At 40.1% G+C, this 19088-nt stretch overlaps 1 protein-coding gene across 7 annotated transcripts in view; it reads left to right on the plus strand.

Annotated features, from left to right (window-relative positions):
- The window catches only part of DOCK9 (dedicator of cytokinesis 9), a 339621-nt gene that overhangs the window by 146438 nt on the left and 174095 nt on the right, over positions 1-19088 (plus strand). For 6 of the 7 annotated variants that reach the window (XM_067536846.1, XM_067536847.1, XM_067536848.1 and 3 more), the window contains exons 10-13: positions 12406-12480; positions 12573-12713; positions 13133-13336; positions 13522-13644. In XM_067536846.1, coding sequence (XP_067392947.1) covers positions 12406-12480; positions 12573-12713; positions 13133-13336; positions 13522-13644 — 543 coding nt within the window. The remainder of the gene's footprint in view (positions 1-12405; positions 12481-12572; positions 12714-13132; positions 13337-13521; positions 13645-19088) is intronic. The other variant, XM_067536850.1, reaches the window with a different exon arrangement.

Consider the following 19088-nt stretch of genomic DNA (forward strand, 5'->3'; position numbering starts at 1 on the left):
TAACTTGGGGGCTCTCAAAATCGGTTCTCAGGGCAGTAGGCACTATTGAGCTCCTTCATTTTCTGCTTGTGAAAGCAGAATAGCTCCTGGCTTAAAGATTGATATGTAGGCACATTTAGCTCTCTAATATTTAATACATTCAAATGAGTGCTGAAGCACTTTTATGCTAAAGCCAGTTAACCGGTCTGCTTTATACAAGTTTGTTTCTATAGTCAGAAAGAAGCTTAGTAGTAGTTGCAGTGATTCCTATATATTTCAGATCTCAGGAGCCTGACAATGTGGAAAATTCTCCCGCCAGTGCTATGCATGTAGTTTATATAAGGTTGGTAGTTCATTAGTTCTCATGCTATCAGTTGGACAGCATAGAGGACACTGAACGTGTTATGTTCCTCCATGAGGTTCTGGCCAGAGCCAAATTTGGTGCATTATGGGTAAAGATAAAATTCTGTCTGGGAGGTCATGGAAGTCACACATTCCATGACTTTCTGGGACCTCTGTGACGTCTTCTGGGACAGGGTTGGAGCACCTGTCAGCCCCACGGCTGCTGGAGTAGCGGCCCCAGGGCTGAAGCAGCTGCAGGGACTGGGTCAGCCCCACTGAGGCTGGAGCAGCAATGGGGCTGGAGCAGCTGCTGGAGGTCAGCCCACGGTAGTGCTCTGACAGTTATTCCCTCCTCTTCCCCCAGGGTATTTTTACTAAAAGTCAGGGACAAGTTGTGGGCTTCCATTAATTTTTGTTTATTGCCCGTGACCTGTCCCTGACTTTTAGTAAAAATACCTGTGACAGAATCTTAAGCTTGGGGTAATATGCTTGTGAGGGACAGGTGAGACTGACTGTGGAAGAGGGTCTTCTCATCTTGGTTTAATTGGATCAAAGTTGAAGATGATTCTCACAGGGAAGTTGGTGGGCATTTGAAGCACCACCTTAGAGATGCCAGCAATTGACATCTTTAACCTGGACGTTGCTCTGATGTGCAGCAACTTTGAGCCTTCCGTGTTCAGAATTAACACATTTCAGGTGCTGATAAGTAAGGAAATAGTGTTAAATAGAGAATGAATACATTACAAATTAATAGCATTTTGTGTAGAAATGAGGTAGTAAAATCATCTGTGTTGATTTATTAGTACTCACTTTAAAAATTTTTTTATATTACTAAAACATTCTAGTGATATTGGAATGCTTTTCTTAATTCAATCAGAATAAACTAGCAGGGCAATATTCAAAACCAGTCTTGCTGTCGTCATTTGTCTGCATCACTTTTGTAGGCTACATTGAGAATCATTTTGCAGATATTGCAGAAAGTTGCTTCATACATATGAAGTCTGAAGTGAAATTATTGTGCAGCACAGTCAATAGTAGGAGAAAATAAATCTATAGTTGTTGGCTTTGACACCAGCTCACTTGTATTTTTTTAAGATACTGAAAATGAAATTGTATTATCATTTGCAATCAACATTTAAATACAGAATTTTCCTTTACATAGTTCTATAGGCACAAAGGAACTAAGTTTGTTAGTATATGGAAGACAATTTAGAAAATGAATATAAAACTTGGCCTTTTAATGGTACAATGAGTATTTTTTTTCTTTCTTTAGAATACAAAATCTAAAAACAAAAAATGGAATGTTTAGCTCTCTAGATGACATTGGGATTTTGCTTTTATTCAAGTCTGTTTAGCACCTGCTTATTAAAGCTAATTTTAGTGCTGAAAATGCTATTTCTTGTTTCCATGAACTTTGATGGGAGTTGTTTTGGCTTCTTAGCCTGTATATTTGTTTTAGTTGTTTTCTGGTATGTTATTTTCCTCATTTCTTTGGGCAGTGATGGTTTGTTATTCCATGCATCCGGTCTGCTTCACGTTGTTTCCCTCAAAATATTTTCTCCAGAAAATAGCTCACTCACTCATTCTATCCTAGTGTAGTTTCTTCTTGCTACATAAATGATACCTGTAAAATTTGCTCTAATATTTTCTTTTTAGTGCATAGATTTTTCCTAGTGAGAAACAAACACACACATTTTGTACCATTTTGTTCTTTGAGTATTGTCCCTGTGGTACTCCACTATAGGTGTCTCTGTATCCTTGCGCTGATGATCGAGAAATTTGGTAGTAGAGTCCATTCAGCCCATACATGCGCTGCCTCCTTGTGCTCTGCCACCAGTCTAACCAGTGCTGCGTGGGCAAATCATCCTCAATTCCTTCTTGACCATCTCTGGCTAGTGATAGCGCTTTAGCTGTCTGTTAGCGGATTGTTAACCTCTTTAAAATTGTTAAACTTAGCTACCTTTTGAAGCTTATTTTCTTTCTTTACTCCGTTTCTTTTATTTGGCGGTTGCCAAAAAAAAAAAAAAAGAGGACTTGGTTCTTTCTTCAACCCCCTGTCTGAAGACCTCCTTGGACATGGTATGCCCAGCTCCCCGTGCTTCAAGAAGCATCTCAGTTGCAAGGAATCTATCCCACTGACTGACGGACACTCAGCATGCATCCACTGTCTGGGAGAGAAATACATCCTTCAGAAATGTGGTTTGTGCCAGCAACTGAAGCACAGATCCAGAAAGGCTAGAGAACTGATGTGCAAACTCCTATTCATGGAGGCAGCTCTTCAACCTTTCGAGCTGCACAAAGACCCTGGGCAGCAGCAAACCTCATGGCAGCCCTCTACTTCTAAGGGAGGTTTGCCCAAGGAGGCATCCATGAGCCACTCATTTAAGGCCCCTAAGAAAAGGGCTGTGAGTCTGCACAGTGAGCCCCGATTGAGCCAAAAATAATCTCCGGCTCAATCAGTATAATCAGCACTGACAGCACCGGAGCTGTCTAAATCTGATACCCAGGGCTCTCACGGTACCACCCTGACAGAGCATGTTGGGTTGACTAAGGACCCAGTAGACACAAGCCATTGTTATTGTCTGGGCACGAGAAACATAGAAAACCTGCCCGGGGAAGGCTCCTGTGGTATGGACGTTGACATTGGTACCACCTGTGACACTCCAGGCAGCAAAAGAACACACTATCACTGATCAGGTCCACATCACCCAACTCCTTTAGTACAAGTATGTTGGCACCGACAATCACCACCAGTACTGACACCTTTAGTACCACTGGACTTCTGGTACGCGACTGACCTTTCAGTGTCTGATGTGCTGGATTTGGCTCTGCTCAGGACCAGGGCCCCAATAGAGTTCACCTGGAACTCCTGACTCACCAGTGACTTCATTTAGTGTGCCACCTTCTCATCCACTGAGTCAGAAAGTGAACAAGAGGATATGGTTTCCCACCATTCTTCTCACTCTCCATGTGGTGCCCAATTCCATTATGGACTGCAACCATACCATCAGCCTGATCCAAAGCCTCACTGATAGGGGCAGCCACAATACCAACCACCAGGCCCCTTCACAGCCTTGAAGTGGTGCTATTGGGATCCTTAGCAGGCTCAAAGACAACATGCCTCCCATAGATCTAGTGTGGCCTGCCAGGAGATACCTTCCTTCAGCAAAGACATCTGAACCCCCTGAACAGATGAGGGAGGAATAAGAGGCTAAAGTTGAGGAAGAAGCTACCCCTCAGGCTAATTTCTCATTGTCATCACCAGATGAGGCGGTGATGCCTCCTCTGCCGTTGATGGCAGCTGACTTTACACTATTTGAGGAAGTGGCCCTGTGGATGGCAGAGGCACTACAGATACCACTACAGGAGGTGACTGAGTCACACCACAAACTAGTGGACATTTTACGTACTTCTGCCTCGTCCAGAGTAGTCCTCCCTATTAACGAAACACATTGGACCTTGCCAAAATCATATGGCAGACCCCCTGCATTGGTCCCGGCAATATGTAAGACGATTGACAAAACATATTACGTGCTGTCAAAAGTTTCTTTTCTCCCATCCAATCCAATCATAGTGGACACGGTTAACTCAAAAGGCTGCCAGCACCATTTCAAATCCATCCCCTATGGCTGGGACTGGAAGCAGCTGGATCTTTTTGGAAGGAAAACATGCTCCTCAGTTTACAATGCAGAACTGTTGAGTGGGCTTAATGGCAAAATATGATTACCAGAACTATTCAAGAGTCAATTCCTTCATTGAGCAGTTCCCAGATTCACACAAGGAGTAATTCAAGGCCATTGTTAATGAAGGCCAACTGGTGGCAAAGACATTATTCCATATTGATTGCTCCCACATGTCCCAGACAGGGTATTGTTTATTGGCACTAAGTCCACCAGTGACTCTTCCAATCACTCCTTAACTTCTATCACAGAAAAAGAAGTGCGCTCTCCAACCCAACCTATGGAAACTGTGCCTCAAAGCCTGGCTCTTTCATGGTTCTGGCATATAATCATAGAATATTGGAAGATTAGCGTTGGAAGGGACCTCAGGAAGTCATCAAGTCCAACCTCGTGCTCAAAGCAGGACCAACCCTAACTAAATCATCCCAGTCAGGGCTTTGTCAAGCCAGGCCTTAAAAACATCTAAAGATGGAGATTCCACCATCTCTCTAGGTAACCCATTCCAGTGCTTCACCGTCGTCCTAGTGAAAAAGGTTTTCCTAATATCTAACCTACACCTCCCCAGCTTCAACTTGAGACCATTCTTCTTGTTCTGTCATCTGCTACCACTGAGAACAGCATAGTTCCATCCTACCTGGAACCTCTGTTCAGGTAGTTGAACATTACTATCAAATCCCCTCTCACTCTTCTCTTCTGCAGACTAAGCAAGCCTAGTTCTCTCAATTTCTCCTTATAAGAAGATAAGAACAGCTATACTGGGTCAGACCAATGGTCTTTCTAGCCCAGTATTCTGTCTTCCGACAGTGGCCAATACCAGGTGCTTCAGAGGGAATGAATAGAGCAGGTAATCATCAAGTGATCCATCCCGTCACCTTTTCCCATTTTCTGGCAAACAGCAATCCCTGCCCATCCTGGCCAATAGCTATTGATGAACCTATCCTCCACGAATTTACTTAGTTGTTTTTTGAACCCCGTCATAGTCTTGGCCTTCACAACATCCTTTGGCAAAGAGTTCCATAGGTTGACTGTGCGTGGTGTGAAGAAATACTTCCTTTTGTTCATTTTAAATCTCCTGCCTATTAATTTCATTTGGTGACCCCTAGTTTTTGTGTTATGAGAAGGAGTAAATAACACTTCCTTATTTCCTTTCTCCACACTGGTCATGATTTTATCGAATTGTATCATATCCCACCTTAGTTGTCTCTTTTCCAAGCTGAAAAGTCCCGGTCTTACTAATCTCTCTTCATATGGAAGCTGTTCCATACCCCTAATCATTTTCATTGCCCTTTTTTATACCTTTTCCAATTCCAATATTTTTTTTTGAGATAGGGAAACCAGATCTGAATGCAGTATTCAAGATGTGAGTGTAGCATGGATTTAGAAAGAGGCAATATGAAATTTTCAGTGTTATCTATCCCTTTCCTAATGATTCCCAACGTTCAGTTAGCTTTTTTGACTGTCACTACACATTGAGTGGATGTTTTCAGAGGGCTACCTACAATGACTCCAAGATCTCTTTCTTGAGTGGTAACCGTAATTTAGACCCCATCATTTTATATGTATAGTTGGGATTATGTTTTCCAATGTGCATTACTTTTGATTTATCAACATTGAATTTCATCTGCCATTTTGTTGCCCACTCACCCAGTTTTGAGAGATCCCTTTGTAATTCTTCACAGTCTGCTTTGGACTTAACTATTTTGAGTGGTTTGTGTCACCTGCCAATTTTGCCATCTCACTGTTTACCCCTTTTTCCAGATCATTTATGAATATATGAATATGTTGAACATTACTGGTCCCAGTACAGACCCCAGGGAGACACCACTGTTTATCTCTCTATTCTGAAATCTGGCCATTTATTCCTACCCTGTATTTCCTATCTTTTAACCAGTTACTGGTCCAAGAGAAGAACTTTCATCTTATCCCATTACTCTTTACTTTGCTAAAGAGCCTTTGATGAGGAACCTTGCCAAAGGGTTTCTGAAAATCTAAGTACAATATATATCCATTGGATCACCGTTGTCCACATGCTTGTTGATCCCCTCAAAGTATTCTAATAGATTGATGAGGCATGATTTCCCTTTACAAAAACCATGTTCACGTTTCCACAGAAAATTATGTTTATCTATGTGTCTGTTCTGTTCTTTACTATAGTTTCAACCAAGTTACCTGGTACTAAAGGGTTAGGTTTACTGGTCTGTAATAATACTGGCCTCTGTAACCTTTTTTAAAAATTGGCATCACATTTGTTATGCTCCAGTCATCTCGTGCAGAAGCTGATTTAAATGTTAGATTACATGCCACAGTTAGTAGTATTCCAATTTCACATTTGAGTTCCTTCAGAACTTTTGGGCGGATACCATCTGGTCCTGGTGACTTGTTACTATTTAGTTTATAAATTTATTTCAAAACCTCCTCTAATGACACCTCAATCTGGGATGGTTCCTCAGATTTGTCACCTAAAAAGAATGGCTCAGGTTTGGGAATCTCCCTCACAGTCTCAGCCATGAAGACCAATGCAAAGAATTAATTTAGTTTCTCCGCAATAGCTTTATCTTCCACGAGTGTTCTTTTAGAATCTCAATTGTCCAGTGGCCCAAATAGTTGTTCAGTAGGCTTCCTGCTTCTGATGTATTTAAAAACAAAATTTTGTTACTTTTTGAGTCTTTGGTTAGCTGTTCTTCAAATTCATTTTTGGCCTATAGAAACATCCTACTCTGAAGAGGTACAGGAAGAGCTGTTACACCGTAGAAAGCTGGTTACCCATTGTACCTACCTTCAAAAGAGAACTAGATTTCAGATCTGGCCAGCCCAAAGGCATCACTCCGGATGCAGCCACGCTACCTGTAATCCTAGACTATCAATTGACTCTCAAGAAATCATGACTCTCCATTATCTCGCTAAAAGTCTAGTTGACAGGAGTTGCAACCTTCCAGCAACAGGTAGAAGGGGTACTTTTCTCCCACCTGACTACAAAAAAGAGGTTTCTCAGAGGCATAGCATACCTCTGTCCTCACCCCAGACTTCCTACTTCACAATGGGATCTCAACCTAGTACTAAAAGGAATGACTAGACTGCAGTTTGAACCTCTGGCCAATCCTGATCACCATTATCTTGGCAAGGCTAGGGGAGATAGCAGCTCTGATGGAGCATCCCCCCTTCACAGTGTTCTTCACTGACAGTCTTGCTTAAACCACATTCAAAGCTCACTCCCAAGGTGACTTCTGCATTTCGTGTGAACCAATTCATTCATTTGCTAACCTTTTATCCCAGATCTTCTCAGGATAATAGGAAAGCCATCCTCCATACACTTGATGTGAGGAGAGCCTTGGTATTCTATTTGGACAGGACAAATGTTTTTAGAAAATCTCTGAGATACTTTCTCTCCATTGGAGATATGTGAAAAGGCACAGTGATTTCGGCTCAAAGACTCTACAAATAGATCTCAAACTGTATCAAACTCTGCTACCAGATTCGCAGTGTTACTCCCCCGTCTTCAATATACACACATACTGTGGGATCCATCTCCTCATCCATCACCTTCTCCAAGGGTATCGCTGTATCAAAAATCGGCAGAGCAGCTATGTGAACATCTGCATATAGCTCTGCAGAGCACTGTGCCATCCTGGGTGGATTCTGCCGCAGACACCAGGTTCAGTGCCACAGTGCTATCATCCATAATAGACTCAACTCTGAAGCCCCAGCCTCCTGTGAGGGTTACTGCTCGGGAGTCACCTACTCAAGAAGTTACTCACTTTATGCAGTAACGATGGTTCTTTGAGATGTCTTCCTATGAGTGCTTCATGACCCATCCTCCACCCCTCTCCTTAAGAGTTCTTGTCAATAACTGCAATAGAGAAGGAACTGAGGAGGGTTCTCCCATGCAGTGCTGGCTAGCCTCTTGGGAGGAGAGGAGCAACGCATGTGTGGGCTGAACGGACACTGCTAACAAAGTTCTCTGATCAGGGATGCAGACACTCCTACAGTGGAGCAACTGTTGGGAGAAGAACCATCATTACTGCATATGCTGAGTAACTTCTTCTTAGAGCACTCACTGTGCTTTGACTGGATTACTTCTATGTAGTCAGCTCTTCTGGGAGTCTGTCTGTCTTCTGTTGTACATTTGTATCAAGTTACTAATGGTATCCATCTGCCGCCAGCATATCTGATATGTTGATCTCTCTACTATTTCCTCTAAAGGAAGACCCTAAGGGACGGGCATCATGTAAAACACTTGGGCTTACTTTAACTGCTTCTTGGACTGTAATAAGAATAGCATAGCACCAAGTCTTATGCTTCCTGTCTGTCTTTTTCTTTGAAATGGAAACATTGCCATGCAGGATGTGATAGACAGGTAGATTGTATTTTTGTACAAAAATAATGATAACGTACAATATTCTGGAGTGCAGATATGAGTCTTTTGGAGTTGTGTGCCAAGCTGCATAAACTTGAAAATGTTAGGTTTACACATTTTTGTAACAGAGTCTGTGCGCTTCAACACTTGTACATTAGAACACTGGCACTGTATCTATCTAGAGATCAGCTTGCCTCTTAGAGTTAACTCCTCCTGTCAAGATAAATAGAATTTAAAGTTTTAAATCACTATTAAATACTGAAAATCCCTCATATTTATCTAATTTAAGGACTCTTCCCATTTCACAGATAGGAAAACTGAGGCACAGAAGCTGAATAATTTGCCAAAAGCCACATTGGAAGGTTTGTGACAGAGCAGGAAATAGAACTCAGGTCTCCCAAGTCCCAGACTAGTGCCCCAACCACTGGACTGCCTCCCAAAATACAAACTTTTGTGGCTTATCTCTAATTTTTCGTGTTACATGCTATTCCTCCCAGTAGGCAAAATATGTGGAATGCCAATGATAGCACCACTACTGTAATTTCTGCTCAGTATGTTTCTTTTCCACCTTTTCATTTTTTTTCTCCACTTGATGTGCTTTCCTTTTTCACTGCATTTCGTGTACAAATGTTTGTGTCCTTTTCCCAACCCCTTATTTTTTCTTTTCTGTAGAAAAAAACCCTCTCAATATTATTTTATATGTGGAAGGTTTCCAGAACAAAACTGCCGAACAATTGAGTTTGTTTGTACAGCCCTTCCATGAGTACTAAGAGCATGAAGTAGAGAAAGATAAATAGGGTTAGTCACTCTTCTTCTGATTATTTTCCTCAAGATGTTTTCTAGAGGAGCCTGTTACAGTGGGAATAGAAAAAAGGTCCACAAACTATGGTCTACAGAATATTTGTTGATTGTCTGCAGAGAGGTGGCTGTTCTCACGGAGCTGTTTCCTGCATTCCAACTGAGAAAAACAGAACAAGGAGAGATAAAATGGAAAGCAAAAGTAGTCACAGTTACCTTTTTTTTTCTTTCGTCCCCAAAAAGGAAATAAGGTTTCATCAAGGTTTGTAATGAACTGTTTCTGGCCAGATTTCAGTGCTGGGTACTCCATTTTCTTCATCTTCATTGGCCTCAGAGTGGATAAAAATTGATATTTTTAATTAGATTTCTTTTTTATTTAAAGTAAATACAAATTTATTTAAAAAAATTAAAATAAAACTAAATTTCAAATTAACAATTTGTTAAGGCCTAAGCTACTTATTATCTATTAAAATAATTTAAATATAAAAATAATAAGCAGTATATGTTTGCCAGGTTTTAAAGAAAGTCAAACATTCAACCAGCTTTTGAAGGATAGGGTGACCAGAAATAGCCAGTTCAATTAATTAACTACGGATAATACATCCTTTGTTTAATAAATCAATTTTCAAATGCAAAACATATTTTGATTTCTGATAACAGTTTTCAGTGCAAAACATATTTTGATTTCTGATAACAGTTTTCAGTGCAAAACATGTTTTGATTTCTGATGATAAATTCTTACATATCGAGCACATTTAAGGTAGTTTTTATTTAATTAAAAAATTAAAAATGTTGTTTTTGTGCATTTTTATTGAATTTGCATTTATATCCAAATAAAGCTTGACAAAAATCAAAAGTAAAACAACGAATAATTCACCATTTTCTAAAATACTTGTAATAAAATAAAGTGAAAATTAGGAATATGAATAAATGTTAGGTCATGAAGTGCCTTGAAAGTGTTTGATATGATAGAGAAGAAGGACCCTTGGCTTCATTTTTGACTCTTTGATCCTCACATCCAGGTTGTATTGAAGTTATACCGTATGTCCTTGTGCAATGTCTGCTTTCTGTGCCAAAACTTTTGTTCAAGCCGTGATCATATCAGACCTTGACTATTGCAGTATCTTTATTTGGCCTCAGTGACTATAATTTCGACCCCTTCCATTCAAACTGTTTGTGCTACAATATCATCTCTGACTAGGTCATCCTCCTGTTCACTTCACTCCATTGGTTCCCGCTCTTATAGTGCATCAGACACAAAAGTTGTATCATTACTTTTTAAACCCTCCACAGTGTTTAGCTCTGTGTTACCTATCTATCTTAAAGCAAGGTTGGCATCTGCCTTTACTTTAAAAACAAAGAGAGTTCTGTAGCACTTTAAAGACTAACAAGTTTAATTTCAGCAGGCATAAGCTTTCGTGGGCTTCAGCCCACTTCCTCAAATGCAGTTGGTAGAAATAATACAGCAGATATTGGCAACATGTCTGTTGCCTCCTATATATGTTGCCAATATTTGCTGTATTATTTCTACCAACTGCATTTGAGGAAGTGGGCTGAAGCCCATGAAAGCTTATGCCTGCTGAAATTAAATTTGTTAGTCTTTAAAGTGCTACAGAACTCTGGTTGTTTTTGCTGTATACAGAGTAGACTAACACGGCTACACCTCTGGATGCCTTTAATTTCCTAGTTATACCAGCCTTGATTGTCTGCTTCTCTTATTAGCATCTTCATACTTTCTTCCATGCCACCTCTTATGTAGAGAAAAAAGGTTAAAGTCACAAGCCACAAAGATATCAACTTATCTTCCATGTCCTTGCTCAAAACTCACCTCTTCTGTAATACATACAGGAATTACATCTGTTAAGGGGCAGGCAGGTGATGAGTTATGATTATGGCGACTGAGTTAAGAATTATGCACATTGAATTTTTGTTATATCATCTCTCCCATTCCCCATTGAGACATCTTTGATTGTCTCATCCATCTATTATGACCTCTCTCTTTTTTTTAAGGTTGTAAGCTCTTTGGAGAAGGGACTGTCATTTTCTATGTTTGTATAGTGCCTAGCATAATGGGGCCCCAGTCTGATGGAGGTTAATAGGTGCTACCACAATATAAAAGTGTATGCAAAATTTATTTAAGCACAAACTATGGTTGTCAAAGGGATATTATGGGATTGTGGGTGGGAGTGGAGGCTGTCTGTGTAATCATAAATAGGAGGTTGAGATGTGGTACCCAAAATAATCTCTCTTAAAATATAGACTGTACTTTTAAAAAAAAGTAGACCTGGATTAAGATTACATGCTCCTTTTCAGATGGCTGCAATTATGAAGTACTAGCTGACTACAAAGGTAATTTGGTTACTATATGTGGTCACTTGCCCACCTCTTGAGAGATGTTTGCCTACTAACTTTAAAAAATGGTAGAATATCTATTTAAATGAACTCTCTTACAATGCAGGTAAACTAAATGTATCATTGTTTGTCACATGCTATTTTATTCTAGGGTGACCAGATGTCCTGATTTTATAGGGACAGTCCCGATATTAGGTGCCTATAAAAGAAAAAGCCCTGATTACTCCCCACTCCCTGTCCTGATATTTCACACTTGCTATATGGTCACCCTATTTTATTCTGACTTGCTTTAGTTTTAGGGCTGATGAATAGGAACCCATAAATTCCATAGTAGTGATAAGTCATTCTAAGGAGTAAATGTCAATACTCAGCTATACATAGTGTTTTTGTTTTTCCTGCCACCCCCAGGGAAACAACTTCTTTGACAGCTAAGACTGTGTTTCTTAATATAGCTAACCTGTGGCTTCCTGAGTGATTTTGTGGCCTCAGTATAGTTCTGAACTTTTAATTTACATGCAAAGATAATTTTTTATTTTTGTAAAGCACCTTTGTTAGAGTGATATAAGGATGAAAATTACTTTATGAGAGCTACGTAGTACTAATAATTTTTGTCAAAACTTATACAAGGCTTCAAATTATACAAAACGTCTGTCTTTGTGACATATGTACTGTGCTGTATTAGGAGGGCTGGAGGACCACAAGTTCATACTTAGTATATCTGCTTTAAGCATTATACAGTAAATTTAAAAGCTCAATTTAATGGGACAAAAAACCCGTAGATTAAAATGAAATTGCTTACAACAAAAATTGTAGAAAAATTAACAAAGTTAAAGACAACTTTCATTTGATTATAATGTTTAAATAATAAATATAAAACTGTGACTTTCTTATTTTTGGCAGAGTACCAGAGATGCAGAAATCAAATTCAAAAGTGAAAGCAGAGTTAAACTTTTTGTCTTGGATCCAGATGCACAGGTTTGACATTTAAAAAATAAATAAATAAATGTTTTTATGTTGTACCTTGTAATATGAGAAACAGATTTAATTTTTTTTTTCTTTTTTTCAAGAAACTTGACTTTTCGGGTATTGAAGCAGAAGTAAAGCCATTTGAAGAGAAGTTTGGGAAAAGGATTCTAGTGAAGTGTAATGACTTATCTTTCAATCTGCAAAGCTGTGTTGCCGAAAATGAAGAGGGACCAACAACAAATGTAAATTCTTTATGTAAATACTTTACCTTTATGTAACCATCAGATATATAGTAGTTAACCCCTTAATATTAGCATTAGTTGTCAATGCACTTCAGACCAATAAATTTCAGATACTGTTAGGAAGCAGTTAAATGTGCTAAGTATTTTTTATTTTTGCTGCTGATTAATCCATTAAAATGAAAAAGAAATCATGAATCCTTTGTAAAGCCTTTGTAGGTGCCTCTTCTGTGCTGTTAATGAAAGTGTTTTATTTCTTCATTGTATTTCACATCATGAACACAATAGTCAAGGAATGCTGGCTCTTCTTTGTAACTAATGCACCGTAGTCATATTTCTTTACATTTGCATGTCAGTAAAAATTTGCAGATAACATTTTGGAGATGCTGGTGTTAACTTTTTTCACACTTTTTAATGTCTAGGTAGAACCTTTTTTTGTCACATTGTCATTATTTGATATTAAAAACAATCGGAAGATCTCAGCAGATTTCCATGTTGATTTGAACCACATCTCGGTGAGGCACATGATACCTAATGCGACACAGCAGTTGATGAATGCCAGTGGTGATTACTTACACATGGTTCAAGATATTATTCATGAGTCCATGTTGCAGTGTCCTAAACAGGTAAGGAGAAATAATATAAAGTTCTGATTCAGAACGAGAGCAGTGGGTTATCTGACATATTTCAAATAGCTTTTCCACTGAGTATAGATTAAAAAAAGAAACTGTAAATATATAAATGTGTGTGTGCGTGTGTATATGTACATATATATATATCTATATCTATATATATATTTTGTTTTTTTTAGGCAATATTCTCAATCACATGTCCACATCCTGATATGTTTCTTGTGGCAAGGATAGAAAAAGTACTTCAGGGAAGTGTTACACATTGCGCTGAGCCATATATGAAAAGTTCAGATTCTTCTAAGGTACTGTATCTTTTTAAAATTGTGTTGGTTAAATGCTTAGACAAAATTACTCTGTATTTGTGGTGTTATAGCTAACAACTCAAAAGCTGGGTTCCACTTTGGAATGCCCAAAACTTTTAGATTAATTTTGTGTTGCACAGTTTCGTATTTACTGTCTGATACCCATTGGCTTTATTTGAAGTCTCAAAGATAAATTTTTACATATTGCTTTTAAAATGTTGAGATTAGCTTGTATACTGTAAAATGTCTTTGTATACAGTGCTTTTTGTAGTCTTTTCCATGTTCATTAAAAATAAAAGTTGTATGATTACTATTTTACAAAATTTCTTTAAAGTTTGATTTTTTTTTTTTTTTTTTTTTTGAAGCATTTGGAATATGTAGGATGGGCAAAACTTTCAGAAGTATGGGCAAAACTCCAGTGTTTCACAAGTATAAATGTGTTTTTCATACACACGAACAAATCTGTTACCTTATGTTTAATTTTTTGTATACCTAGTCGAATTCTTTGCTGCAGTGTGATTTATTTACATTTTTCGGTTATTCCATTTTAGAATCATTCTACTGCAGTGGTCCTCAAACTTTTGACCCCCACACTTCCCCTTACCCCTGTCCACGGCACCACCCCCCAGCTGGGTCGGGGAGTGAGGCCACCCACCAGGGCTGTGGCTGCGAGCTGGGCCACAGTTGGGAAGCTGTGGTTGGGGCTGGGGGCCAAGGCTGGCCCAGGGGACCACAGGGGGCCCTGGTGGCCAGAAGCCAGGCACTGAGGCTGTGGGCCAAGATGGGGTTTGGACGCTGAGACTGGGGGCAAGTGCCATGTCCGGGCTCTGCAGCCACTGGGGAGGTGGGGGATGAGACGGGGAGCGGGGGACAAGGGGTGGGGTCTAAGGCCAGGCGCCTAGGCAGGTCCGGGGCAGAGTGGGGCTGGGTGGTGCTCCCTCCCTGTCCCCCTTGGGGGCAGGGCTGTGCCCAGGTGCACCCGTCCCCCCAAAAAAACGTTGCTCTATGCCCCCGTAGGGAGGCGTGACCTACAGATTGAAGACCTCTGCTCTACTGGCTTAAATCCTCTATATATTTACATATTAAACATTTTTTGTCCATTTAGATTCCATCATGAAGACGATAGTATGCATTCACATTTTGTGTTCTGCAATGCAGCATTTGAGAAACTATTTTTGCTATTTGTCTTTTCAGTTGGTATTGCTTGTCAGAAATTGAAGTAACAAAACAAGAGTACAAAATATAATAGGGAAGCTTCAGAGTATAATACTCTACAGATAAATAATGATCTCTGTTACCAGTTAATATAAAGGTTCTTGCATCCACCTGAATCAGCATTATATATTTTAGTCCATTTTAGCATATATCAAACTAAATTATCTGTGTGTTTTGTAAGCAATATTTTAATCTTTGTCATTAGTAACGGGCAGCTTTACAATCTAAGCTTGTTCATAGATTCCAAGGCCAGAAAAGGACCATTGCAATTATCTAGTCTGGCCTCCTATATAACACAGGCCACAGAACTTCCTCCAAATAAAAATAATAAAAGTAAATAATTCTGCAAAACAGTTTCTAAAACATATTTTGATTAATAGTCAATAAAAGACTTCAAAAAAATCACAAACTTATTTTTGGTGGCCTTTAGTTACAAGGCCCTCGGCCATGAATTAGGTTTCATTTGGCCTGCAGTATTCTTTCTCTTGATTTGGTACCTAGCACTAGAGCAAAAATCATGTCCTTTATTGTAGACGGAGCCGGTAGCAACATTTGGCGTTAGGGTTGCCTACCATGTGTTCCATTATAACCCCCTGTTTTCAATTAACTCTTTGGCTGAAATTTTTCTGTTCTTGCTCTCTGCCTCAGGTTTAATGTTTTTCAGCAAAATGAAATAAAATAAATTCTTCCACAGACTTTGCTACACATGAGCTTCATTGAGCATGCTCCCTTGCCCCATAGTTAGTCCTCCTGATAGAGAAAACAAAACCAGCAGACTCTTTGGCCTAGGAGAAGGTGTGTTGGGCTGGAGCCAAATCATTAGTCATTGTCTCAGCTCTCCCTGGCTAATATTAAGGGTTATGAAGTGCATAGACTTCTTATTGGTCAAGGCCACATACTTGCCAGTCTCCTAAGATACAAATGTAATTGCCCATATTTTATGGATGGGGAGCTGAGAGGTTGCATAAGGTCACAGTGGCAGAGTTGGGAAAAGAGCCCGGTCTCGAACATGCAAGTCTCATCCAAGGCATACTGCCCGTCACAATGAATGTTCCCAATCTATGTGCTTGAGTGAGCTGTCTGTAACCACTAGAACTCAGGATACCTCAGTCAACATTCCTTTGCTGTCTTGGAAATGGCTTTATAATCCACTGGCAATATGTGTGTTGTAACCCTCTCAAGTTGGTGATCCACTGAAGATAACAGCCTACTACTGATACCAGCTACTACTTTAGTTCAAGTGGTAGAGGTCTGTGCTACAAATCTAAAGCTACTGGGTTCCAGCCTTACTGATGACCCATGTGGGGGCCAGTATTGTTCCATCAAATAGGATTTGTTGTTTTTATTAAACAAACAAAAACGTAGGAAATTGCACTCTCAAAACTCAGTTAAAGGAAAGCTGTGGTTCAAAGTCAAACACTCACAAATTAGGAAATTCTGTAATTAAAGTTGCCTGTGCAACTTTAATTTAACCTTGCTCCTTGTGTGTGCTCATAATAATGCAGGCTTAAATTTTATGGCCCCATGCTTTTATTTTAAGGATCCCTGATTCATTCATTCACCTACTCTATCTCTAAAACAGCCTTAATCATTCAAGACCTTTTCACATATTGCTTCCTCCAACTCCTGGCTTTCACAGAGACCTGATTCCCCCTCATCTGGTGCTGCCCCTCTAGCAAGCCTCTCTTATGGAGGCAGTGGAAAATTGACAAAATATGTGACAACAGTGAAATCATGCATGTGACTTAGGCCCATAATCTGTGCTCAGGTACCACTGTATCATGGGTTTAAATGGTAGTGTAGATGGTGAGGCATGGCTTAAGTGAGTAGAATACAGCACACCTGAAGGGTATGGGTGTGTACTGGCGTACATACCATATACGTCTCTCTACTCACCCAAGCCATGCCTCCTTGTACTGCAATTTTTAGTCATGTAGTGTCCAGCTACCTCCTAGCTGGGGGAGAGCCTTTCCCTGCCTCAGAAAAAGTCTCTGGCAGAGTGATGCAGCGAGAAAAGGCTGTGCCAGCTCCCTGCTGCCAGAGCCTTCCCTGCTGCAGATAAGGACTTTGGCAGCTGGGGAAGGCTCTGGCATCTCCCCTCTGCTAGAGCCCTTCCCCATCACATGGAAAGACTCCAGCAGTGAGGAAAGGCACTGAAGAGGGGGAGTCATAGGAGAAAGGCTCAGGCTCTGGCAGTGAGGAATGGCTGGCAGCACCCCACTGTTCGAGCCCTTCTTCACTGCAGGAAAAGGCAAAGGTGGTGGGGCAAGGCAACACGGAAAGCCTCAGGCAGCTCCCTGCCACAGGGAAAGACTGCTAGTTTCCCACTTCTCCTACCATGGGAAAAGGCTCTGTCTAGGCAGGGGCAGGCAGGGGGAAAGGCTCCAGTGGCAGGGGCAGTAGGGAAAGGACTGTCAGCTCCCTGCTGGAGCCCTTCTCGGCCTCGAGGAAAGACTGGCAGGGGGAGGCAGCATAGAAAAGGCTCTGCTTCCCCTCCTCCTGCCAGACCCTTTCCTTGCTGCAGTAAAAAGGCCCTAGCAGCAGATATGAACTGAAACCTTTCACTGACGTGTACAGCTATATGTACACTACATGTCACCGAAAGCAATGTATTGTGTAGACATAGTCTAAGATACAGCCTTCCGTGACCATCCACACTCTCATCTAAGCCCTCATCATCTCATATCTTAATTACTTCAGTATGTTTCCAGCCTTGACAAATGCATTCTTGCCCTGCTTCTAACCATTCAGAATGCTACATAAAAAATAATTTTCTGAGTCTATAGCTTTGACCATGTCAGCCCTCTCTATGGACCTCTTCACTGGTTCCTTCTTCTCTATCATATCAAATATAAGCTGCTTGTTTTCACTTTCAAGGCCCTTCCAGGTCTATGCCCACCTTAGCTATTACCTCTATTTCAGTATCCTGATTCCAACTGGTCCATGATATCTGCTTCCATCACCCACTTTTTAAAAAATTTATATTTTACTTAACTTTTTCCTCCCAAATTAAGGAGAGAACGGGGGAAGGGGGAGAAGTAACGTAATATAAAAGGAGGGAAAAGAAGGAAAGAGGACGGAGGGGAAAGGAAAGCAACATCTCAATCACCCACTCATTAAACTTTCAAACAAGCACCTTTGTGCTTTCTCCCACACTGCCCCTCAGGCTTGGGATTTTCTCCTTGAAAACATCCACAAAACTAATTCATTATCCCCCTTCAAAACCCTCCTTAAAATCCTCCTTTGCCTTTGAGGCCTACAAAAACTTGACGTAAGTTAGGCTGCTAATGTGCTGAGAACACTGCCTATCATACTGGCCAGTATTTTCTCATTGTTTCCTTGTACTTCCAAATTAGTTTGTCTATTTCCATTTGTTGTTTCTTGTCTTATACACTGTCTGGGGCAGAGTCTGTCTTTTTTTTTTCAACGTTTGTATAATGTTTAGCACAGTGGAGTTCTAATCCATGCCTGAGGTTCCTAGGTGCAGCTATAGTATTAATTATAGTAATTTTCAACACACAGAATGGAAAATAAATAAAGCAGGAGGGTTTCTAAAAGAAACTGGATTGGGACCAGTAGAGTTGGGTTCTGTTCCCAGTTCTGCCACAGACTTCATATGGAATGATGGGCGAGACTTTTATTTAGGAAAAAAAAGGCCAAATTAAATTGCACAGGCAATGTTAATTCTGTCGTCATCATCTAACTTCTGAGTGCTTGACTTTGCAAATCTAACATTCTGTTAACTTAACTTTATATGTGTAGGAACGTACACCATATGAAACCTGGAACTTTCCAGTGCATATCTATCTAATCAATATGCCCACATTTAGTATGTTGCATTTTAAGGCATTGTAGAATTTGGTGGGATCTTAAGGCCCGTTTCTCCTTTTCATTAAATCCTATTGCATTCTGTTCTGACTTGTAATTTTCTTGTAGCCCGGTAATGATTATAAACATTTGGATGCTTGCAAATTAACAAACAATACCAAAAAAGCCTCCTTCCTCTCTATGGGAGATACTGCAGAGATGTCAACAGTAAAAGAAAAAAGATATCCAAATCACAAAATAAGTTTCCTTATTACAGAATCAGACAAAGTATACTGTTGAGTATTTTGACAGTGAAAAAGAGAGAAACATTTGTTCTCTCTAAGTAAGAGGCGGAAGGAGAGAGGCGTAGCCACGAGACCTCTTCACCAGTCTGAAGTGATCTACAGGCCCACTTGTACTCT

Source organism: Emydura macquarii, unplaced genomic scaffold (assembly GCF_026122565.2).
Source record: "Emydura macquarii macquarii isolate MOO-44397 ecotype Brisbane River unplaced genomic scaffold, CSIRO-AGI_Emac_v2 contig_3671, whole genome shotgun sequence".
NCBI lineage: Eukaryota > Metazoa > Chordata > Testudines > Chelidae > Emydura > Emydura macquarii.